The 25,161-nt window shown below is 43.0% G+C and overlaps 2 protein-coding genes across 3 annotated transcripts in view; one reads left to right on the top strand and one right to left on the bottom strand.

The window, feature by feature from the left end:
- Window positions 1-20,929, top strand: part of LOC115103238 (homer protein homolog 3-like) — a 31,685-nt gene extending 10,756 nt beyond the window's left edge. Inside the window, exons 6-10 of one of the 2 annotated variants that reach the window (XM_029624046.2) lie at window positions 7,021-7,154; window positions 10,087-10,243; window positions 18,764-18,871; window positions 19,384-19,464; window positions 19,587-20,929. In XM_029624046.2, coding sequence (XP_029479906.1) covers window positions 7,021-7,154; window positions 10,087-10,243; window positions 18,764-18,871; window positions 19,384-19,464; window positions 19,587-19,772 — 666 coding nt within the window. In that variant the 3' untranslated portion in view covers window positions 19,773-20,929. Of the gene's footprint in view, window positions 1-7,020; window positions 7,155-10,086; window positions 10,244-18,763; window positions 18,907-19,383; window positions 19,465-19,586 lie in introns of both variants that reach the window. The other variant, XM_065005863.1, reaches the window with a different exon arrangement.
- Window positions 20,930-21,758: 829 nt separating this feature from the next.
- On the bottom strand, window positions 21,759-25,161 carry LOC115103239 (ubiquitin-ribosomal protein eL40 fusion protein-like). Its single transcript, XM_029624048.2, has 5 exons — window positions 25,059-25,161; window positions 24,358-24,469; window positions 24,095-24,181; window positions 23,348-23,450; window positions 21,759-21,911 (listed from the first exon to the last, which is right to left on the bottom strand). Exons 2-5 carry the CDS (start codon window positions 24,458-24,460, stop codon window positions 21,818-21,820), a joined length of 387 nt encoding a protein of 128 aa, XP_029479908.1. The 5' UTR covers window positions 24,461-24,469; window positions 25,059-25,161; the 3' UTR covers window positions 21,759-21,817.

Genomic DNA, 25,161 nt, shown 5'->3' with positions numbered 1-25,161 from the left:
CAGGCACTCCTCGTTGCATTGTGCTTAAGAACAGCTCTTAGCCTTGGTATATTGGCCATATACCACATCTCCTCGGGCCTTATTGCTTTCAATACAGTGTGTTAAATTTATATTGGTGTGTTCTTTACTCTCTTGCTATCGGATGACTTGGGGTTTCTCCTCCAGTTCTCACAGGTGGGTCTCATGTTTGTTTGATAGCCATTTACGTCTAAGAATGGCCAATTGTGGTACCATTACGCTATGACAAAGAATAGTCCAGCAAATCAAACAAATCCAGGGTCTTTGTCTTCGTGAGGTTGAGTTTCTCAGAGTATGATGAACATTGTAGTAGAATGGACGATCCTCAAGACTTGGCATGCTGCTAAAATTGATGTCCTTGAAATACCTTCTGGTGACATCAGGCTCTCTGACACTCCTGTTGTGACAGAGGGCTACAGTGCCTGGGAAGGTGTCCACAGCGTGGACGCTCAGAGGAAAACAAGCTGTTCTGTATCTCACAACAGCAAACACCTTCTCCGTCCTGAAGGGGTAGATGTAATTCACTCCCCATGGCAAAACTAAACTACAGAGAAATTGAAATAGGAGTGATGTAACTGTGAAAGGATGACGTACTGTATAAACCACGACAGGTAGGGAATATTTTGCTAGATAGCGCCAGACTACAATAGTATATTACTCATACTTTTCCCATCAAGGATGGTAAAGTCAGGACATTATATATATATATTTTTTACCATCCTGTAGTGCCTTGTTCAGGGGCAGAACGACAGATTTGTACCTTGCAGTTACTAGTTCAACACTCTAACCACTAGGCTACCCTATATAGTATTCAGACCCCTTCACTTTTTCCACATTGTGTTGTTACAGCATTATTATTTTTTAAATCCCTCATCAATCTACGTGCAATAACCCATAATGACAAAGCAAAAAAAGGTTTTTAGAAATGGCTAATTAAACAAACAAAAAACGATCACATTTACATAAGTATTCAGACCCTTTACCCAGTGCTTTGTTGAAGCACCTTTGGCAGCAATTACAGCCTCAAGTCTTCTTGGGTATGATGCTACAAGCTTAGCATAGCTGTATTTGGGGAGTTTCTCCCATTCTTCTCTGCAGATCCTCTCAAGCTCTGTCAGGTTGAATCGAAAATCAAATCAAGAGTCGGCTTTCTATTCCGCAACAAAGCCTCCTTCACTCACGCTGCCAAGCTTACCCTAGTAAAACTGACTATCCTACCGGTCCTCGACTTCGGCGATGTCATCTACAAAATTGCTTCCAACACTCTACTCAGCAAACTGGATGCAGTTTATCACAGTGCCATCCGTTTTGTCACTAAAGCACCTTATACTACCCACCACTGCGACTTGTATGCTCTAGTCGGCTGGCCCTCGCTACATATTCGTCGCCAGACCCACTGGCTCCAGGTCATCTACAAGGCCATGCTAGGTAAAGCTCCGCCTTATCTCAGTTCACTGGTCACGATGGCAACACCCATCCGTAGCACGCGCTCCAGCAGGTGTATCTCACTGATCATCCCTAAAGCCAACACCTCATTCGGACGCCTTTCGTTCCAGTACTCTGCTGCCTGTGACTGGAACGAATTGCAAAAATCGCTGAAGTTGGAGACTTTTATCTCCCTCACCAACTTCAAACATCTGCTCTCTGAGCAGCCAACCGATCGCTGCAGCTGTACATAATCTATTGGTAAACAGCCCACCCATTTTCACCTACCTCACCCCCACAGTTTTTATTTATTTACTTTTCTGCTCTTTTGCACACCAATATCTCTACCTGTACATGATCATCTGATCATTTATCACTCCAGTGTTAATCTGCAATATTGTAATTATTCGCCTACCTCCTCATGCCTTTTGCACACATTGTATATAGACTCCCCCTTTTTTTCTACTGTGTTATTGACTTGTTAATTGTTTACTCCATGTGTAACTCTGTGTTGTCTGTTCACACTGCTGTGCTTTATCTTGGCCAGGTCGCAGTTGCAAATGAGAACTTGTTCTCAACTAGTCTACCTGGTTAAATAAAGGTGAAATAAAAAATAAATAAAAAGGGCGTCGCTGCACAGCTATTTTCAAGTCTCTCCAGAGATGTTCAATCGGCTTCAAGTCTGGTCTCTAGCTGGGCTACTCAAGGACATTCAGAGACTTGTTCTGAAGCCACTCCTGCGTTGTTTTGGCTGTGTGCTTAAGGTCGTTGTCCTGTTGGAAGGTGAACCTTCGCCCCAGTCTGAGGCCCAGAGAGCTCTGGAGCAGGTTTTCATCAAGGATCTCTCTGTACATTGCTCTGTTCATCTTTCCCTCGATCCTGACAAGTCTCCCAGTTCCTGTCATCCCCACAGCATGATGCTTTCAACACCATTTTTTAAAATTTAACCTTAATTTAACTAGGCAAGTCAGTTATGAACAAATTCTTATTTACAATGACGGCCGGCTCTGGAGCTCTGTCAGAGTGACCTATCGGGTTCTTGGTCACCTCCCTGACTCCCCACCTCCCTGACTCCCCACCTCCCTGACTCCCCACCTCCCTGACTCTCCACCTCCTGACTCCCCACCTCCCCAATTTCTCAGCCGGGCGGCCAGCTATAAGGAAGAGTCTTGGTAGTTCCAAACTTCTTCCATTTAAGAATTTGTTTATTTTATTTATTTATTTTGTGAATTTTACCCCTTTTTCTCCCCAATTTCGTGGTATCCATTTGTTTTAGTAGCTACTATCTTGTCTCATCGCTACAACTCCCGTACGGGCTCGGGAGAGACGAAGGTTGAAAGTCATGCGTCCTCCGATACACAACCCAACCAAGCCGCACTGCTTCTTAACACAGCGCCATCCAACCCGGAAGCCAGCCGCACCAATGTGTAGGAGGAAACACTGTGCACCTGGCAACCTTGGTTAGCGCGCACTGCGCCCGGCCCGCCACAGGAGTCGCTGGTGCGCGATGAGACAAGGATTTCCCTACTGGCCAAACCCCCCCTAACCCGGACAACGCTAGGCCAATTGTGCATTGCCCCACGGACCTCCCCTCCCAGAGTCTCTGGTGGCGCAGCTGGCGCTGCAGTACAGCACCCTTAACCACTGCGCCACCCGGGAGAAGAATTTGTTTATTAACCTTTATTTAACTAGGCCATTTAAGAATGATGGAGGCCATTGTATTCTTGGGGACCTTCAATGCTGCAGACAGTTTTTGGTACCCATTCCCAGATCTGTGCCTCGACACAATCCTGTGTTGGAGCTCTACGGTCAATTCCTTCAACCTCATGGCTTGGTTCTTGCTCTGACATGCACTGTCAACTGCGGGACTTTATATAGACAGGTTTGTGCCTTTCCAAATCATGCCCAATCAATTGAATGTACCAAAGGTGGACTATAAACATCTTAAGGGATGATCAATGGCAACAGGATGCACCTGAGCTCAATTTCGAATCTCATAGCATTTTAGAATAAGGCTGTAACGTAACAAAATGTGCAAAAAGTGAAGGTCTGAATACTTTTCGAATGCACTGCATGCAGCCTCAGCTGGTCTTCTTCCTTTTCCTTTTACCTGTTACTAATTTCAACCTGGGAAACCAGGTAAGTGACCTGGATCAGCCAATCAGGTACCTAAAGAATTAACAAAAACCAGAAGACACTGCACCCCCGGGCTTTTTGGTATTGGTTTAAAGGGGAAATCTGCAGTTGCTACATACATTTTTGGACTTGTGATATGTATGTACCCATTGATTCTTGAAGAATATACAATGCCTTGCAAACATATTCACCCCCTTGGCGTTTTTCCTATTTTGTTGCACTACAACCTGTCATTTAAATTGATTTTTATTTGGATTTCATGTAATGGACATAACACAAAAAAGTCCAAACTGGTGGAGTGAAATGAAAAAAATATCTTGTTTCATAAAATATATATATATTTTTTTAAGTGCGTGCATATGTATTCACCCCCTTTGCTATGAAGCCCCTAAATAAGATCTGGCACAACCAATTACCTTCAGAAGTCACATAATTAGTTAAATAAAGTCTGCCTGTGTGCAATCTAAGTGTCACACGATCTTAGTAAATACACTGCTCAACACTAAAATAACACATCCTAGATCTGAATGAATGAAATATTCTTATTAAATACTTTTTTCTTTACATAGTTGAATGTGCTGACAACAAAATCACACAAAAATGATCAATGGAAATCAAATTTATCAACCCATGGAGGTCTGGATTTGGAGTCACACTCAAAATTAAAGTGTAAAACCACACTACAGGCTGATCCAACTTTGATGTAATGTACTTAAAACAAGTCAAAATGAGGCTCAGTAGTGTGTGTGACCTCCACGTGCCTGTATGACCTCCCTACAATGCCTCCTGATGAGGTGGCGGATGGTCTCCTGAGGGATCTCCTCCCAGAGGAGGACTAAAGCATCCGCCAACTACTGGACAGTCTGTGGTGCAACGTGGCGTTGATGGATGGAGCGAGACATGATGTCCCAGATGTGCTCAATTGGATTCAGGTCTGGGGAACGGGCGGGCCAGTCCATAGCATCAATGCCTTCCTCTTGCAGGAACTGCTGACACACTCCAGCGACATGAGGTCTAGCATTGTCTTGCATTAGGAGGAACCCAGGGACAACCGAGCCAGCATATGGTCTCACAAGGGGTCTGAGGATCTCATCTCGGTACCTAATGGCAGTCAGGCTACCTCTGGCGAGCACATGGAGGGCTGTGTGGCCCCCCAAAGAAATGCCACCCCACACCATGACTGACCCACCGCCAAACCGGTCATGCTGGAGGATGTTGCAGGCAGCAAAACGTTCTCCATGGCGTCACGTGCTCAGTGTGAACCTGCTTTCATCTGTGAAGAGCACAGGGCGCGAGTGGCGACTTTGCCAATCTTGGTGTTCTCTGGCAAATGCCAAACGTCCTGCACGGTGTTGGGCTGTAGGCACAACCCCCACCAGTGGACGTCGGGCCCTCATACCACCCTCATGGAGTCTGTTTCTGACCGTTTGAGCAGACACATGCACATTTGTGGCCTGCTGGAGGTCATTTTGCAGGGCTCTGGCAGTGCTCCTCCTGCTCCTCCTTGCACAGAGGCGGAGGTAGCGGTCATGCTGCTGGGTTGTTGCCCTCCTACGGCCTCCTCCACGTCTCCTGATGTACTGGCCTGTCTCCTGGTAGCGCCTCCATGCTCTAGACACTACGCTGACAGACACAGCAAACCTTCTTGCCACAGCTCTCATTGATGTGCCATCCTGGATGAGCTGCACTACCTGAGCCACTTGTGTGGGTTGTAGACTCCGTCTCATGCTACCACTAGAGTGAAAGCACAGCCAGCATTCAAAAGTGACCAAAACATCAGCCAGGAAGCATAGGAACTGAGAAGTGGCCTGTGGTCACCACCTGCAGAACCACTCCTTTATTGGGGGTGTCTTGCTAATTGCCTATAATTTCCAACTGTTGTATATTCCATTTGCACAACAGCATGTGGAATTTATTGTCAATCAGTATTGCTTCCTAAGTGGACAGTTTGATTTCACAGAAGTGTGATTGACTTGGAGTTACATTGTGTTGTTTAAGTGTTCCCTTTATTTTTTTGAGCAGTGTATAACCCTGTTCTGAAAGGCCCCAGAGTCTGCAACACTAAGCAAGGGTCACCACCAAGCAAGCAGCACTACGAAGACCAAGGAGCTCGCCAAACAGGTCAGGGACAAAGTTGTGGAGAAGTACATATCAGGGTTGGTTATAAAAAAAATATCAGAAACTTTGAACATCCCATGGAGCACCATTAAATCCATTATTAAAAAATGGAAAGAATGTGGCACCACAACAAACCTGCCAAGAGAGGTCCGCCCACCAAAACTCACGGACCAGGCAAGGAGGGTATTAATCAGAGAGGCAACAAAGAGACCAAAGATAACCCTGAAGGAGCTGCAAAGCTCCACAGCGGAGATTGGAGTATCTGTCCATAGGCCCACTCCAGAGATCTGGGCTTTATGGAAGAGTGGCCAGAAAAAAAATAAGCAAACATATTTGTTGTTTGCCAAAAGGCATGTGGGAGACTCCCCAAACATATGGAAGAAGGAACTCTGGTCAGATGAGACTAAAATGTAGCTTTTTGGCCATCAAGGAAAATGCTATGTCTGGCGCAAATCCAACACCTCTAATCACCCCAAGAACACCATCCCCACAGTGAAGCATGGTGATGGCAGCATCATGCTGTGGGGATGTTTTTCATTGTCAGGGACTGGGAAACTGGTCAGAATTGAAGGAATGATGGATGACGCTAAATACAGGGAAATTATTGACGGAAACCTGTTTCAGAGATTTGAGACTGGGACGGAGGTTCACCTTCCAGCACATAAGCAAACTGCAAAATCAACACCCGGGTGGTTTAAGGGGAAACATTTAAATGTCTTGGAATGGCCTAGTCAAAGCCTTAATCCAATTGAGAATCTGTGGTATGACTTAAAGATTGAAGTACATCAGTGGAACCCATCCAACTTGAAGGAGCTGGAGCAGTTTTGCCTTGAAGAATGGGCAGAAATCCCAGTGGCTAGATGTGCCAAGCTTGTAGAGACATACCCCAAGAGACTTGCAGCTGTAATTGATGCAAAAGGTGGCTCTACAAAGTATTGACTTGGGGGGGGGTTGAATGTTATGCACCCTCAAGTTTTCTGTTTTTTTGTCTTATTTCTTGTTTGTTTCATAGTAAAACATATTTTGCATCTTCAAAGTGGTAGGCATGTTGTGTAAATCAAATGATACAAACCCCCCCAAAATCCATTTTAATTCCAGGTTGTAAGGCAATAAAATAAACACTATTTAGCCTCAAAACATGGTTAAAACGATCATTTTTATATCATGGATGGTCATTCCTTGCATCCATAGCTCAGTCTATTAATTTGAGAGTGGTTACATTTCTCCAGCCACTTTCCTCAGCTTTTTACCAAAACAGTGTTTTGTTATTGTTTCAACTGCAGATTGCCCCTTTTAAAGTGTATTATTTGTGTTGTGTTTTAGGACCTCGGTGACGAGCTCCAGTCTCCACCGGTGATGTGTGTGAACGGTCCTGAGGACAAGATGTTCCGCAGCCAAAGCGCAGATATCACACTGTCTTCTGAGAAGGAGCGTATTAAAAAGATGCTTTCTGAAGGGTAACCCACTTATACACGCTCTTGTCCTCAAAGTTTCACTCAAGACAGGGTTTTTTCATTGTCTGAAAGTACACCAAATGTTTTGTAGAAATGTTCTTGGTTTTAAACTCAAGTATTCCATTTTATCTCCAAGGTTCAGACAGAAAAACACAATTTAGGCAAAGAGGATTTTCTTGTAGTAAGCCAGAGCCGGGGCATTCAAATCAAATCAAATTGTATTGGTCGCGTACAAATATTTTGCGGATTTTATCGCAGATCCAGCGAAATGCTTATGTTTTTAGCTCGAACAGTGCTGTAATATCTAACAATCCAAAATAATACACACAAATCCCAAAAATGTAAATAAAGATATTAAGAAATATCAGAACAAGCAATGTCAGAGTTCGGAATATACAGGTATATATATATATATGATGGTATGTATTGATAGTATATCAATAGGAAAGGTGTTTACAGCAGTAGTTATGTAGGATGAGCCTTGACTACAATACAGTATAAACTGGGTAGAACAGTATGTAAACATTATTAAACTGACCAGTGTTCATATGTACATAGGGCAGCAGTCTCTAAGGTGCAGGGTAGAGCTGGCTAATAACAGTGACTAGGGCCTCCCGAGTGGCGCAGTGGTCTAAGGCACTGCATCGCGGTGACTAAGTTCAGAGCTTGGTACTGGGCGGAGGCCGGCTAGTGGTGACTATTTAACAATCTGATGACCTGGAGACAGCTGTTTTTCAGTCTCCCAGCTTAGATGCACCTGTACTGTCTCCGCCTTCTACATGGTAGCAGGGTGAAGAGGCTGTGGCTGAGGTCCTTGATGATCTCCTTGGCTTTCCTGTGATACCTGGTGCTGTAGATCTCTCGGAGGGCAGGCAGTGTTGGGCTGACCACACCACCCTCCGGAGAGCCCTGTGGATGGTGCAATTGCCATACCAGGCAGTGATACAGCCTAATAGGATGCTCTCAATGGTGCATCTGTGGAAGATAGTGAGGGTTTTAGGGGCCAAGACAAATTTCTTCAGCCTCCTGAGGTTGAAGAGGCGTTGTTGTGCCTTCTTCACCACACTGTCTGTGTGTGGATGGACCATTTCAGGTTGTCAGTGATGTGCATGCTGAGGAACTTGAAGCTTTTTACCCTCTCGACTGTGGCCCTGTCAATGTGGATTGGGGCGTGCTCTCTCTGCTGTCTCCTGAAGTCCACAATTAGCTCCTTTGTTTTGTTGATGGAGAAGTTATTTTCCTGGCACCACTGTGCCAGTGCCCTCACCTCCTCCCTGTAGGCTGTCTCATTATTGTTGGTAATCAGCCCTACTATTGCTGTGTCGTCAGCTAACTTCAGGATCGAGTTGGAGACGTGTGTGGCCACGCAGTCATGGGTGAACAGGGAGTGCAAGAGGGGGCTGAGCACGCACCCTTGTGGGGCCCCCATGTTGAGGATCAGTGTGGTGGAGGTGTCACCCCTAGGTGTCACCACCTAGTGTCTGCCCGTAAGGAAGTCCAGGACCCAGTTGCACAGGGCGAGGTTCAGACCCAGGGCCCTGAGCTTAGTGATGAGCTTGGAGGGAACTATGGTGGCCCGCGTCGGCGGCTCAATATTTTCCTCGAAGAGTGCGAAGATGGTGTTTAGCTTTTCCGGGAGTGAGGTAGCGTTGTCTGCGACGTGGCTGACTTTCCCTTTATAATCATTGATTGTCTGGAGTCCCTACTACATACGTCTCGTGTCTGAGCCATTGAATTGCGACTCCACTTTGTCCCTGTACAATCGTTTTGCTCCTCTGATTGCGTTACGGAGGGCATAGCTGGTCTGTTTGTACACGTTTCCAGTCACCTTGCCATGGTTAAATGTGGTGGTTCGCACTTTCAGTTTAAGTTTCTGCCTATAGGAGGGGAGGAACAAAATGGAACCTTGATCTGATTTGGTGAAGGGAAGGGAGGGCGGGGTGGGCCTTGTAGTTGTCCCAGAAGGGGGAGTAGTAATGTTCAAGACTGCTCAATGCGTGATTAGCACATGAGATGTGTTGATAGAACTTCAGTAGCATTTTTCTCAGATTTCCTTTATTAAGTCCCCAGGTACAATAAATACAGCCTCAGGATATGCGGTTTATAGTTTTCTCCTCTTCTCCGGTGATGTCGTTCATGGAATTACCTCGAGGGAGTTTAAACAAAGGATCCAATTTTGGAAAGTCAAATTTCTGGTCGAAATGCTGGTGAATGACAGCCAATCTAATATTCAAAAGTTACTTTCGGCTGTAGGTAATAATGCAAAAAACATTCTGAGCAAATAATATAAGAAATAACACACACAAAAAAAACTAAATACTGCAAAATTGACTAGGAGCTAAGAACAGGGTGACCATGTCTGTCGGTGCCATCTTGCTTTAGTTATGATTGTTTTGATGAAGTTTTTCCCATTGAATAAACATGTTAACGGGAAACAGGGTCCAGACAAGAGAAAAGGGAGTGGGGCAAAGATCATGTGATGACTCACACACAGAGGGAGAAGGTTACCCACATGCATGTAAATCACTATTGGAAAACACTGCTGTAAGTCGCTCTGGATAAGAGAGTCTGCTAAATGACTCAAATGTGAATATTTCCCTGCCATTCAGTCACTCATTCTACTCTGCTTTTGTCCCTGTTGTCCATTATTACTACACAAGGCTTATTCTATGGTTTCTATGGTGAGTTGCTATGATTGGATAACCTTAAGCTTTCTAATCGTAGAATAACATGGCATCTAAGAACATGGAACAGGAACATATTTAATGGACCAATTGCACAAATTATACCCCAGAGTTGAACAAATACGGACACTCTTGATTGACAGTCTTTACCATTAAGCCTCTCTCCAGCATGTAGTGAATGTCCCCTCATTCTTTTCCATTCCAGAGTGGCCAGAGAATGTTTGTCTGAGGTCTTTGCCAATGTCTTCCAGGTCTATCTGCGAGATGAACCTGGAGGCAGAGCTCTTCACCCTGCAGGACAGCAACTCCAAGCTGGTGTCAGCGTTGCATGAAGCTAATAACAACGTACAGCAGTGGAAGAAGCAGCTAGCTGCCTACCAGGAGGAGACGGAGAGGCTACGAGACCAGGTGAGTGTTGTCATCCCTTTACTTTCTTTAGCATAGAACTATGGACGCCATGTCAGATCCGTTTCCACAGATGTTGAGTGGACCAAGTCTCAGTGGAATGCTAGGTAAATGTTAAAGTTCAATGTATTTATGCAAGTGCATGCAACCACTCAAGAAAACAGAATTATGAAAAATACATTTGTAGAAATGTAAAGGTATATTACATTCCTAGTTGTGCAATGGGAAAGTACAATTAAAAGCATTACCATAGAGCACCATGAAGATTTGAAGTTATTTTCAGCCTCTTGAGGAATAGACACGTGCCTGATGCCTCGCCTCATGTTACCTTCGCTCTCTCCATAAATATCTCCATGCTGTGACCTGGAGGTAAGATGTTGATAGTTAAGGTCACATCTAATTATCAATGCTGGTGCTGTAAAACACTGCAGTCCGAGTGGAGAGAGAAGGCGGTGGGCCACTGTAGCAGTAAAGTCTTGTTCAAACGTGATCGGTTGATGAGTCACTGCCACTGACAGCTTTTGAAAGTCTCCGGCGTGCCGGTTCTCTGCCGGGGGGAGGTCATGCAGGTTTTTGATTGGGTCATCGTTTTCATGCAATGTTTTTTTTTTGTCTTGTGAAAGTCTTTGGAGAAAAGTGGAAGGACACATCAGTTGGTAGTTCCCTTTATCATCCTCTGACAACACTGTCCTTGTCATGCTGCAGGCTTTTCCCCTGAAGCTTTATTCAAGGTGTGTCAGTTGGTTTGGATTACTGGGCAGTATAAACATGCTCTTTGCATGCTCGCACTATCACATCTATTTCTCTAAGGCGTCATTAGTCTGAATGCAGAGAATGTCATCCATCTGTGGCTTGGAGTACACATGGAATCCCATTTAACTCCCATCCCTGAGATATACATGTGATACATAGGATTACTAGACAAGTGGATGATGAGACATTCTCCATTGCGTCAATGCTAAATGGGTCCAGTCAATTAAGTGTTTTGTCTGTTTTTACACTTCTATGTCATCAATATAATGTCTTTTCAGGGTTGCTGGCTGCTTAGAACTTATGGAATTTGCTGGTCTCCGAGCCTTTTATTAAAAACCTTTGGATTCAAATACTTCAATGGTTTGAGTGGTCTGGGCTTATAATGTCTTGTCTAGCCTGATAAAATTGATCTCCACTATTATTCTACCATTTCATGCAATGTTTCTGTCGTTGTTTAACTGTACTGTGAATATATATCAGTCGTCCCAGAAGATTTGTATCCTCCGCATCTTTACATTAAACCTCCTCTAAAAAGACAAGCCACTCAGGGCCCAATAAAACCTACATTTACGAGTGATTTAACGATGAATCTTTCCTACAACAGACGAAGATGTAACATGCATTTACCAAAACACCATGCAGAGAGAACGGTTTATAAGTGTGTCATTGGAGCATGAGTCGATAGTGATTGGATCGAAAGAAAGGAAGGGCTGCGCTCAGATCAGCTTTCTCCATTCAAATCTTACCTTAACATTATAATTGTTTCACAATACTGGCGATGGATCAGCTCTTACAAGCTCAAGTGCAACGTTAATAACAATGGTTTGGGAAACATGTCAGAGATTTAACGATGCTACTATGAACGTTCTAATTATATTTTGGGGAAACCGGGCCCTGGTTTCCCAAAAGCTGCAAATATTGCCTATCCAATACAAATGCACTAAATCACTGATTTGGCACATCATTACCCACATTAGGCTAAACATCATGAAATACATTGAGACAAATTACAGACAGTAGCCTACAAGTAGCAAAATATAACATAATTGATTAAGCATATGATTGAAATAGGTTTATAGCTGACTGTTTATATTGTAATGCAGTCATCTCGGTTTTCATTTGAAGTATATTTTCATACATCGCTTGTTTGTATCAATTGCATAGACATTGACAACTTTGTATTTGTAGCTGTAGTGGAAAAAGTACCCGATTTGTCATACTAACTTTTGAGTAAAAGTTAAGATACCTTAATAGAAAATGACTCAGGTAAAAGTGAAAAAGTCACCCAGTAAAAGATCACTTGAGTAAAACTATTTGGTTTTAAATATACTTAAGTATCAAAAGTAATAGTATGAATTATTTCAAATTACTTAAATTAACCAAACAGTTTTTTTTACATGTATTTTTATTTATTGATAGCCAGGAGGAGACTCCAACACTCAGACTTCATTTACAAATTAAGCATTTGTGTTTAGTGAGTCCACCAGATCAGAGGCAGAAGAGATGACCAGGGATGTTCTCTTGATAAGTGTGTGAATTGGACTAACTTCCTGTCCTGCTGGGCATTCAAAATGTAATGAGTACTTTTGGGTGTCAGGGAAAATGTATGGAGTAAAAAGTACATTATTTTCTTTAGGAATGTAGTGAAGTAAAAGTAGTCAATAATATAAATAATAAAGTACAGATTCCCCAAAAACTTAAGTTTAAGTATTTTTACTTAAGTACTTTAATTACACCACTGGTTTGAAGTCAACTTTGTTCTGTAGTTATCAGCAATCACAGAGAAGGATAAACCATGTGATTATATGTTTAGTGGAGATATGTGTATAAAGTGATGCGGGAGGGCCGATACATGTAGCTGTTATATGAGTGGTCTGAGGCAGGCGTTAGATTCAGTAGCTGTTCTATGGGTGGTCTGAGGCAGGCGTTAGATTCAGTAGCTGTTCTATGAGTGGCCTGAGGCAGGCATTAGATTCAGTAGCTGTTCTATGGGTGGTCTGAGGCAGGCGTTAGATTCAGTAGCTGTTATATGAGTGGTCTGAGGCAGGCGTTAGATTCAGTAGCTGATCTATGAGTGGTCTGAGGCAGGCGGTAGATTCAGTAGCTGTTCTATGAGTGGTCTGAGGCAGGTGTTAGATTCAGTAGCTGTTCTATGAGTGGTCTGAGGCAGGCGTTAGATTCAGTAGCTGTTCTAAGAGTGGTCTGAGGCAGGCGTTAGATTCAGTAGCTGTTCTATGAGTGGTCTGAGGCAGGCGTTAGATTCAGTAGCTGTTCTATGAGTGGTCTTAGGCAGGCGTTAGATTCAGTAGCTGTTATATGAGTGGTCTGAGGCAGGCGTTAGATTCAGTAGCTGTTCTATGAGTGGTCTGAGGCAGGCGTTAGATTCAGTAGCTGTTATATGAGTGGTCTGAGGCAGGCGTTAGATTCAGTAGCTGTTCTATGAGTGGTCTGAGGCAGGCGTTAGATTCAGTAGCTGTTCTATGAGTGGTCTGAGGCAGGCGTTAGATTCAGAGTGTTTAAGTGCAACGTTAATAACGATGGTTTTGTGAAACAGTTCAGAGATTTAACAATGCTCCTACGAAGGTTCTAATGATGCTTTTGGGAAACCGGGCCCTGGTCTGGTGGACCAAGTTCTCTCTTTCTCTCGATCTGAAGTGGGCGACCAAGTGGCTGAAAATGGTTCACATCTCTGAAAATGGTTCACATCTCCAGGGGGTGAAAGAGAGAGAGGTTTGTAGGACAGCAATATCCTACTTTCAATGCCCTAGTTAGGAGAAAAATGAAAAATAACCAGAGGAAACTGGCAGCTTCTCATTTAGTTCTCCCTTCCTACCACACACAGTTAAAAATAATCCAGCCTCTCTCAAGACTCTCCAAGAAGCAGAGACCTTTTAAAGGTCTCCTTTTAGTTTTGCTCGTATTTTGCAGGCTGAGTTGACACAGCAGTGAGGTTTCAATTCTCAGTTACCTGATAATGGTGGTGTCTCGGTCCTTGGCTTGCTCATTGGAAGGCAGCAGCCTTGGCCACGGTAAAGGAGGATCAAGGGGAGGGTGTATGTTGTGTGTATCATTGAGACCTCAATGTCTGATAGGGAGACATTATGCCTTTATCATCCAATGACAGATAATGACTTTGTTATTTACTCTATACTACAGTTTTGTTGCTTGGCAGTTTGTGCATTGGGGGGGGTTTGTGTATTAATTCCTCACTGTTGTTATTTGTTTAGTTTATGACTTGTTTGGTTAGTAGGAGATACTGCTGTTTTGCATGTATAGGAACAGCATTCTCAGGGGCACTGCTGTTACTGAATTGGGTTGAAGCGGGATAAAGAGGTGGGAGGTGATCCAGGTGGGGGAATGATCCAGGTTCCAAGATGGCAGGCTCCCTGACTGACGTTTCCTTACATTTTATTTGACTTTTCAGTCATTTAGCGGACGCTCTTATCCAGGGAGACTTATAGTTAGTGCATTAATCTTAAGACACAGCTAGGTGGGACAACTCCATCACAGGCATAGAAAGTACCATTTCCCTCAATAACGTAGCTATCAGTAGAGTCAGAGCTATGGAGGGGGATCAAGTGCTGGTTTAGTGTTATCTATACTGTACAGTACCAGTCAACAGGTTGGACACACCTACTCATTCAAGGGTTTTTCTTTATTGAGAAGATGTTCTACATTGTAGAATAATACTGAACACATCAACATGATGAAATAGCACATATGGAATCATGTAGTAACCCAACAAAAATCTTCAAAGTAGCCACCCTTTGCCTTGATGACAGCTTGACATTCTCTCAACCAGCTTCATGAGGAATGCTTTTCCAACAGCTATCACATAGTACAATACTGGTAGAATTGACATCGCCATTTTCACGTGCTGACCTTTATTTCTGTTGTTTTGTCATTATTTAGTATGGTCAGGGCGTGAGTTGGGGTGGGCAGTCTATGTTTGTTTTTCTATGATTTTGGGATTTGTATGTTTCGGCCTAGTATGGTTCTCAATCAGAGGCAGGTGTCATTAGTGTTCTCTGATTGAGAATCATACTTAGGTAGCCTGGGTTTCACTGTTTGTTTGTGGGTGATTGTCTATGTTGATTGCTTGTGTCAGCACAGTTCTCATTAGCTTCACGGTCGTTATTTCATTTATTGTTTTTGTATAGTGTGTTTCAGTGTTTTCTTTATTAAATATCAAGATGAACACAAACCACGCCGCATTTTGGTCCTCCGATCCTTCTCGCCTCTCCTCTTCAGATGAAGAGGAGGAAGACCGTGACAGCCACTAAGGATTTAAAATGTTATTTTATTTATGGAGCTTTTATGTTGCTTTTGATTGTTTCCTGTCATATTTCATTTAACAAAAAAAAAAATATATATATATATACACTGCTCAAAAAAATAAAGGGAACACTAAAATAACACATCCTAGATCTGATTGAATGAAATATTCTTATTAAATACTTTTTTCTTTACATAGTTGAATGTGCTGACAACAAAATCACACAAAAATTATCAATGGAAATCAAATTTATCAACCCATGGAGGTCTGGATTTGGAGTCACACTCAAAATTAAAGTGGAAAACCACACTACAGGCTGATCCAACTTTGATGTAATGTCCTTAAAACAAATCAAAATGAGGTTCCGTAGTGTGTGTGGCCTCCACGTGCCTGTATGACCTCCCTACAACGCCTGGGTATGCTCCTGATGAGGTGGCGGATGGTCTCCTGAGGGATCTCCTCCCAGACCTGGACTAAAGCATCCGCCAACTCCTGGACAGTCTGTGGTGCAACGCCACGTTGGTGGATGGAGCGAGACATGATCTCCCAGATATGCTCAATTGGATTCAGGTCTGGGGAACGGGCGGGCCAGTCCATAGCATCAATGCCTTCCTCTTGCAGGAACTGCTGACACACTCCAGCCACATGAGGTCTAGCATTGTCTTGCATTAGGAGGAACCCAGGGCCAACCGCACCAGCATATGGTCTCACAAGGGGTCTGAGGATCTCATCTCGGTACCTAATGGCAGGCAGTTAAGTGTTTAAGTGTGCCTTGAATTCTAAATACTGTAAATCACTGACAGTGTCACCAGCAAAGCACCATCACACCTCCTCCTCCATGCTTCACGGTGGGAACAACACATGCGGAGATGATCTGTTCACCTACTCTGCGTCTCAAAGACACAGCGTTTGGAACCAAAAATCTCAAATTTGCACTCATCAGACCAATGGACAGATTTCCACCATTCTAATGTCCATTGCTCGTGTTTCTTGGCCCAAGCAAGTCTCTTCTTCTTATTGGTGTCCTTTAGTAGTAGTTTCTTGAAGGCCTAATTCACGCAGTCTCCTCTAAACAGTTGATGTTGAGAGGTGTCTGTTACTTGAACTCTCTGAAGCATTTATTAGGGCTGCAATCTGAGGTGCAGTTAACTCTAATGAACTTATCCTCTGCAGCAGAGGTTACTCTGGGTCTTCCTTTCCTGTGGCGGTCCTCATGAGAACCAGTTTCATCATAGCACTTGATGGTTTTTGCGACTGCACTTGAAGAAACTTTCAAAGTTCTTGACATTTTCTGGATTGACTGACCCTCATGTCTTAAAGTCATGATGGACTGTCATTTCTCTTTGTTATTTGAGTTCTTCTTGCCTTAATGTGGGCCGGCAGGGTAGCCTAGTGGTTAGAGCGACTAGTAACCGGAAGGCTGCAAGTTCAAACCCCCGAGCTGACAAGGTACAAATCTGTCGTTCTGCCCCTGAACAGGCAGTTAACCCACTGTTCCTAGGTCATCATTGAAAATAAGAATTTGTTCTTAACTGACTTGCCTAGTTAAATAAAGGTAAAAAAATAAAATAAATGTGGACATGGTCTTTTACCACCCCTACCGTGTCACAAAACAACAGATTGGCTTAAATTCCTTAAAAAGGAAATTCCACAGATTAACAAAACACACCTGTTAATTGAAATGCATTCCAACCTCATGAAACTGGTTGAGAGAATGCCAAGAGTGTCCAAAGCTGTCATCAAGGCAAAGGCTGCTTTGAAGAATCTCAAATATAAAATTATATTTTGATTTGTTTAACACTTTTTTGGTTACTACATTATTCCAAATATGTTATTTCATAGTTCTGATGCCTTCACTATTCATTATTCTACAATGTACTAGAAAATAGTAAAAAATAAAGAAAAACCCTGTAATGATTAGGTGTGTCTAAACATTTGAGTTGTACTGTATACTGTATACACAAGGGATTTGGAGTTTCCTTTACCTGGATTGTGGTACTGCTACTTGGTGATATTATATATGACATATTTTATTATTTATTGAAAGAAAAAAAAACATTTTGGGGGGGGGGTGCCAGGACAGAGAAGAGCTTGGACTCCCGTAGGGATGGGTGGCCAAGTGACCTGAGGTGGCATAACGGGTGACATGAGAGAACTTGAGAAGGTTGAAAACCTGTTGTCTAGCCAAACAGCGAGTTGCAGTAGCCTAGCCAACAGCGAGTTGCAGTAGCCCAGCCAACGGCGAGTTGCAGTAGCCCAGCCAACGGCGAGTTGCAGTAGCCCAGCCAACGGCGAGTTGCAGTAGCCCAGCCAACGGCGAGTTGCAGTAGCCCAGCCAACGGCGAGTTGCAGTAGCCCAGCCAACGGCGAGTTGCAGTAGCCCAGCCAACAGCGAGTTGCAGTAGCCCAGCCAACAGCGAGTTGCAGTAGTCCAGACGGGACAGGATAAGTGCCTGGATTAGGACCTGTGTCTCTTCCTGTGTGAGGTAGGGTTGTACTCTACGGATATTGTAGAGCATGAAGCTGCAGAAGCAAGTCACTGCTTTGATGTTTGCAGAGAAGGGTGTTGTCCAGGGTCATGCCAAGGTTATTTGCACTCTCCGAAGGCGACACTGTGGAGTTGTCAACCGTGATGGAGAGGTCTTTGAGCGGGCAGGCCTTCCCCGGGAGGAAGAGCAGTTCCGTCTTGTTGAGCTTGAGGTGGTGGGCTGACATCCAAGCTGAGATATCTGCCAGGCACGCAGAGATGTGTGTCGAGACCTGTGTGTCAGAAGGGGGGGAAGGAGAAAAGTAGGACATTTTTTACCCGGAGCCAGGGAAAAGGGATTTGGATTTTCCTTTACCTGCAGTGTGGTACTGCTATATTATATTATATATGATGCATTTTGTGTGAGGAGCAGTTGTGAATTGAGTTGATGAAGAAAGGCCTGGAGAACAACAGACCCATTGCTCATTGCGGTTGGTCTTGCCAATTAGAATGGCTGATTGAAAAGAGATTCTGACAGATTTAAATGACCACAACTGGGTAAACACTGTTAACATTTAGGAAAATGTACATAACATTTAATGGCAGGGGCAAGCTGTAAAGGCAAGGTATCATTCCTTTCTGGACCAGCACCTGTCCCAATTATAGTACCATTCAGGAGTACATAGCAAGTAGAGGCTCAATCTAGTTTCAACAAGGGTCCTGGCAAACACGTCACAATAACGTTCACATTCCCTCTAAAGATCTGACAAGAACTGCAGAACAGTCAAGTCTATACTGATTTATCCTGGGGTGTATTCATTACGTATTGCAACAGAAACTGTTTACCATGTAAGAACCAAAAGGAAGCAAACAGAAGGAAATTGGACCTACCTGAATTTGTCCAATAGAAACCTCGTTTTCATTGCAAACCATTTTCCATTTGGAGTGAACAGGAAAACGTTTTGCAACATAATCGGCGTGATGAATACACCCCTGGTCTTGACTGAAACGTATTGTCTGTTGGCAGGTGGCTGATCTGGAAGCACATGGCGGCCACGGTCCTAGTGACATGCTAAAGGACGAGCTGACTCGGTCTCTGGAGGAACTGGAGGCCCTGCTCAAGGCTAAAGACGAGGTCAGAGGGCAAGAGACATACAGGGGAAACGAGAGGTATTGTAGGTACATCTCAGAGGAGGCTGGTGGGAGGAGCTATAGGAAGATGGGCTCATTGTAATGGCTGGAATGGAATTAATGGAACGTCAAACACAAACATATAGAAACCACATTTGACTCTGTTCCATTAATTCCATTCTAGTCATTACAATGAGCCTGTCCTAGCTCCTCCCACCAGCCTCCTCTGGTACAGCTGTTTGCCCTTTGCAACTTATGCATACGATGAGGTTAGGGGGAGCCGTTTCTAGTTACCAAGATCAAAAGTAGCTGGAGTTGAAATGAAATTGTATGCAATTATAGATGGAGAACAGTCTTATCACAAAGATAGCATAACCAGGCAACTGATCTCAAATCAGTTGTGGTCTTTAAACAAAATAAATAAAGGCTGATGCGAAACCCTGTAACTTCCTTTGTTTTGTGTTGCTGATCGCAAAGGTCCTAATGTGCGATTGATAATGGTTTTTTTTATCACAGGAAATCCACATTCTGCAGAACAAGAAATCAGAATACCATGAGATGGAGCAGGAGAGAGAAGAAGCCATACATAGATTACAGGTAGAACTGCACACTGAAGAAATACTTGCTGAAACATTGCAGGAACAAGCAGCAAGTAGGATGCACTAAGGGTGAATTAAGACGGGTGACATGGTCTTCTTTTCCCCCGTGTGGTTCTTCAGGAGATGGAGATGCGTAACCTGGAGCTGGAGCAGCGGGTGCAGAATGCCGAGCAGAACCTGGCCGCCTCCCTAGAGGAGCGGGACCGCACAGAGAGTGAGGTGCAGAGGGCCATCGAGATCCTGGACATCAAGCTCTTTGACCTGAACGACCTCCGGCAGAGCCTTGTCAAGCTGATTGACAAATGATGCCAAAGAGGAAGGGTCTGTTGGGGATGGCCAATGCAAAGAGAGGAAAAAGAGATGGAGCTGGTTCTCTCCTGCTATAAAGCACAACACCGCTTCTGCTGTGGGAAGATTGCTGCATCGCTGTACTGTACTTTCCAGCTTGTTAAGCAATATGTTGTGGTGTTACCTAGGCAGTGTTTCCCAACCCAGGTCCTCCATTGTACATTTTTATTGTAACCTGGACAAGCACACCTGATTCAACTTGTCAACTAATCATCAAGCCCTCACTGAGTTGAATTAGGTGTGTTTGTCAAGGGCTACAACAAAACTGTGTACTGTTGGGGGAACTGGAGAACCAGGGTTGGGAAACACTGACCAAGGCAGTGTATCTGCTGCATTTCATGTTGCTTTCTTAAGCAACATTCAAGGCAATAGTCTTAAGTGCTAGGCTGTTTATTTGCGATTAGGAATATTGTCAAGAATGAGAACAATGACATCATTAGGTGCTTGTAGATTTTGAATTCAACTGATTTTTATACAAATTTGGTAATATAATGGTATAATGAGCAATGTGGATTATCTATTTTAATTTTCCAGTGAGTTTATTTTTTGGGGGAGAGATCTCAGTGCAACCATGTATGTGGAAAGGAGCATTACATGACGCAGATGAATAATTTTAAAAAATGTGGCTGACAGAATTCACATCAAATTATCATACAACTCAAGATAATTGGTATTCAATAACAAGAAAGTAAAGAATTAGCCTTATTAAAAAATATTATTTTTTTATACATCTGAGCAAAGTTAGTGTCACAGAGACCAAAAGATATGCCTCTGTAATAATCTCGGGACATCAATATGATTAACGTAGTTAGGGCTCGATTCAATCCGTAACACTGAAGATCTGCGCTGTAGCGCCATTGAAATGTACTTCTTTCAATTTCTATTGCGGTCGTAGCAGCGCAGGTCTTCAGCACTACAGATTGTTAGTCTTTATTTAACCTGTGATATGTTAACGACTCATGTCTGATAATTGTATACTTTAAAAAAAAACAATGCATGTGAAGTGCTCTGAGCGATAAACAATCTGTAAAGAAACATGTTTATTGACAGAAACGTCAGATGTGTCCGTGTTACGGGTACCAGTTGTAAATATATAAAACTTTATTGGTACTATGGCATGCTGGTAATAGTGTGATGTATGAGGCATGGGAGGGTAACTTGCATACATGCGAATATGTTCCAACCATCTAAGAACTAAAAGGCACCAAAAGAGTTGAGTTCTCAAAGTAAGAGCTTTCAAAAGCTTGACTCAACAGATTCTCATTTGTGTTTATAGAATGTTAAATTAAAGCTAGATTAGTCCTGATAATTAGGTAGATGATTTAGATGAGCGATAAGATTTAAGACATTTAAGAGTTTGCTCTTGCAATAAGTCAATGTTAAATTAAGACTTCTCAAAGAGCCATTGTCTCTAGCCAGATTGTCTAATAATTGATAATATAATCTGTTCAATCCATAGCGCTGAAAATCTGCGCTATAACGCTGTATGTCGGCGCAATCGGAAATGACCTTCAAAATTTAAATCATAAATGCTAAAGCGCTACGGATTGAGCTCTTCGTTCATGAGGTTTACGTAAATATAACTATCTTTGAGACTTGAATGAATGCATTTGATCAGCTCTTATTTCCCTCCAGCATATGTAATCATTAAGAGCAGTAGAAGGGACTTGATGTTCAGTTTATAGGAGACAACGCTATAGGCCTTGTAAGTGGTTGTATGTATTTGCATTTACTGTAAAAAAAAATGATCCGTAATGAAATTACAAGTTTCATTGCACAAATTATATTTAGATTAAGGCACTCAAGTGAAGTGGAGCAAAATGTTATTTTTCATGAGCCTTGTTCAAAAGAAACTGTCTAAAAAATAAAAGGGCATAGAATAATGTGATCAAAACTGCCTTGTGCCATGTAGTAAGTCAAGGTTTGTGACAGCAAGAATGAGCCTTTCCTTTTTCCATGTTCTTTTATTGAAAACCTTGACAAAAGATTGTAAGGATGCAAGTTTACTTCAGCTTCTTCTTGGGGCGCAGGTTGCTGGTATGCCCACACTTCTTTTTGCGGCAGTTGACTGCACGGGGGTGAAGACGTGCATAGCATCTGTAATACAGAGAGTGCACCAACATCATTAAGTCCACAGACCTGGGTCAGTAGATGTCTGTAATTCTACACTGAACAAAAATAAAACGCAACATGTGAAGTGTTGATCCCATGTTTCATGAGCTGAAATAATAAAATCACAGAAATGTTCCATATTCACCAAAAACGTTAAAATTGTGCACAAATTTGTTTACATCCCCGTTAGTGAGCATGTCTCCTTTGCCAAGATTATCCATCCACCTGAAAGGTGCGACATATCAAGAAGCTGATTAAACAGCACGATCATTACACAGGTGCACCTTGTGCTGGGTGACTATAACAGGCCACTAAAATGTGCAGTTGTCACGCCAGAGCTGTTGCCAGAAAATGTAATGTTCAATTCTCTACCATGAGCCACTCCAAACGTTGTTTTAGATCATTTGGCAGGTCTCATGTAACCATGGCAGCCCAGGACCTCCACATCCAGCTTCTTCACCTGCAGGATCATCTGAGACCAGCCACCTGGACAGCTGATGAAATTAAAGAATTTCTGCACAAACTGCCAGAAACTGTCTCAGGGAAGCTCATCTGTGTGCTTGTCGTTCTCACCAGGGTCTTGAACTGACTGCAGTTCGGCGTCGTAGCCAACTTCAGTGGGCAAATGCTCACCTTCGATGGCCACTGGCACGCTGGATGAATCCCGGTTTTAACTGTACCGGGCAGACGGCGTGTGTGAGAGATTTGCTGATGTCAACGTTGTGAACATAGTGACCAATGTTGGCAGTGGGGTTATAGTATGGGCAGACATAAGCTATGGACAACGAACACAACTGCATTTTATCTATGGCAATTTGAATGCACAGAGATACCGTGACGAGATCCTAGGGCTAATTGTCGTGCCATTCATCCACAGCAATCACCTCATGTTTCAGCATGACTATGCTCTGCCCCATGTCGCAAGGACCTGTACACAATTCCTGGAAGCTGAAAATGTCCCAGTTCTTCCATGGCCTACATACTCACCAGACATGTCACCCATTGAGCCTATTTGGGATGCTCTGGATCGACGCGTACGACAGCGTGTTCCAGTTCCTGCTAATATCCAGCAACTTCACACAGCCATTGAAGAGGAGTGGGACAACATTCCTCATGCCACAATCAACAGCCTGATCAACTCAATGTGAAGGAAATATGTTGCGCGGCAAATGGTGGTCACATCAGATACTGACTGGTATTCTGATTCACACCCTTACCTTTTTTTCAGGTATTGTGACCAACAGATTCATATCTGTATTCCCAGTCATGTGAAATCCATAAATTAGAGCCTAATTTATTTATTTCAGTTGACTGAATTCCTTAAATGAACTGCAACTCAGTAAAATCTTTGAAATTGTCGCATGCTGTGTTTATATTTTTGTTCAGTGTATTTTGTGTTCAGTTAATGAAAGCAGACATACTTGCGGCAGATCATTTTGTCACAGTTGTATTTCTGTGCCAGCTGTCTCAGGGAAGGCTCGATGATACCTCCTCTCAGACGTAGCACGAGATGTAGAGTGGACTCTGGGAAGCAAAGTAGTGACACATTAACAAATTACACGTCAACAAGATTACACAGTAGAATTTATTTAGTCGGGATAGTCCACTACGTAACACATGCCACTGTTTTCCAGGTAGTATCACAAATTGTATTTCTAAGAGTTGAAAATATGTAACATATGAATATAAACATTTGTATTTTTGTTAGGGCCTTATATAAAATAAATTGTTTGTTAGGGCCTTATATATATATTTGTTATATTAACTATTTATTATTTTTGTTTAGGGCCAGGGGCATTAACTGCTAATATGTGATGCATGACTATTACAGCATGCATAATATTTCACATTTTAGTAATTTAGCTGACGCTCTTATCCAGAGCAATTCACAGGAGCAATTAGGGTTAAGTGCCTTGCTCAAGGGCACATCAGTAGATTTTCCACTTAGTCATCTTGGGGATTTTGAACCAACAACCTTTTATTTACTGGTTCAACGCTCTTAACCGCTAGGTTACCTGCCGCATCCCAGACAGACTGCTCACGTTCCCATGGACTAAGATGTGATATAAGCCTCAATGCCATGACAGATTAGTGTGAACACTGAAGACTTGTCTGTCATTGTCTGAACAAACAGTATTATCTCCATCATTGGATTAGTCAAGAAGTACCTTTCTGAATGTTGTAGTCTGACAATGTGCGGCCATCCTCCAACTGTTTGCCAGCGAAGATGAGTCGCTGTTGGTCAGGAGGAATACCTGAAAGGGAAGGCAGCAAACTAAGTATGTTTGCCATCAAACCATCCACATCACACCAACTGGAGTAGTTGCCCATATACACATATCTTATGTCGATTTTCAGTTCTCAGGTGGAAGGTAAACTAATCCTAGATCAGTGCCCAGCCATTTTTACTGTTGCTGAGATTGAGTGTTACCTTCTTTGTCTTGAATCTTGGCCTTCACATTCTCGATGGTGTCACTGGGTTCCACCTCAAGGGTGATGGTTTTACCCGTCAACGTTTTCACAAAGATCTGCATCTTTGTTGGCTGTTGAAACAAGGCGGGTAAGCATTATAGGCCAGTTTCCTGGACACAGATTAAGCGTGGTCCTGGAGTGAAATGCATGCTCAACGGAGAATATTTGACTAGTTAGCTTTAAAAATCAGCAGGCTACTAAATGACTAGTTTCATACACCTAGCACGTTAGTTAGCTACCGTTAATCAAACGGGCAATACTTGTACGTTGTGGGCTGTTTAGTAAGTTAATGATGTCTGAATAACGTTACAGTGAATTATTTCACCAGCCACGTGTCATCTGACAATTACAGTACTGGATAACATGTTTGTAATGCTTTAGCTACACACTAGTAATATGGCTGTAGCTAACGTTATGCGTTTAGCTAACCCATTTGGAAATGGCACATGGCACACGGGGCCACGGTTGTTAGCAAGCTAACGTTAGCTACCGTCTAATGTCACACAACTAGCTAGCTATTAGTCCCGTTTCTCACACACTGATGAACAGTCAGTCGTCAATTAATGTCAGATATCTAGACATAAAACAGTCGCTGATAGTCAATCCTCAAAATATATCCATAATGTTGAAGATACGCGTAGCTGGTTAAACAACACTCACCGTCAGACAACTGCTTCTGGAGAACAGGAAAGCAGGAACTTGATGGTTTTCATCATTCTACCTTCGGCTAAGGGTTGCCAGGTCTAGCTAAAACTTCGAGGCC

Source organism: Oncorhynchus nerka, linkage group LG20, assembly GCF_034236695.1.
Source record: "Oncorhynchus nerka isolate Pitt River linkage group LG20, Oner_Uvic_2.0, whole genome shotgun sequence".
NCBI lineage: Eukaryota > Metazoa > Chordata > Actinopteri > Salmoniformes > Salmonidae > Oncorhynchus > Oncorhynchus nerka.
This window is presented reverse-complemented; position numbering and strand designations above follow the sequence as displayed.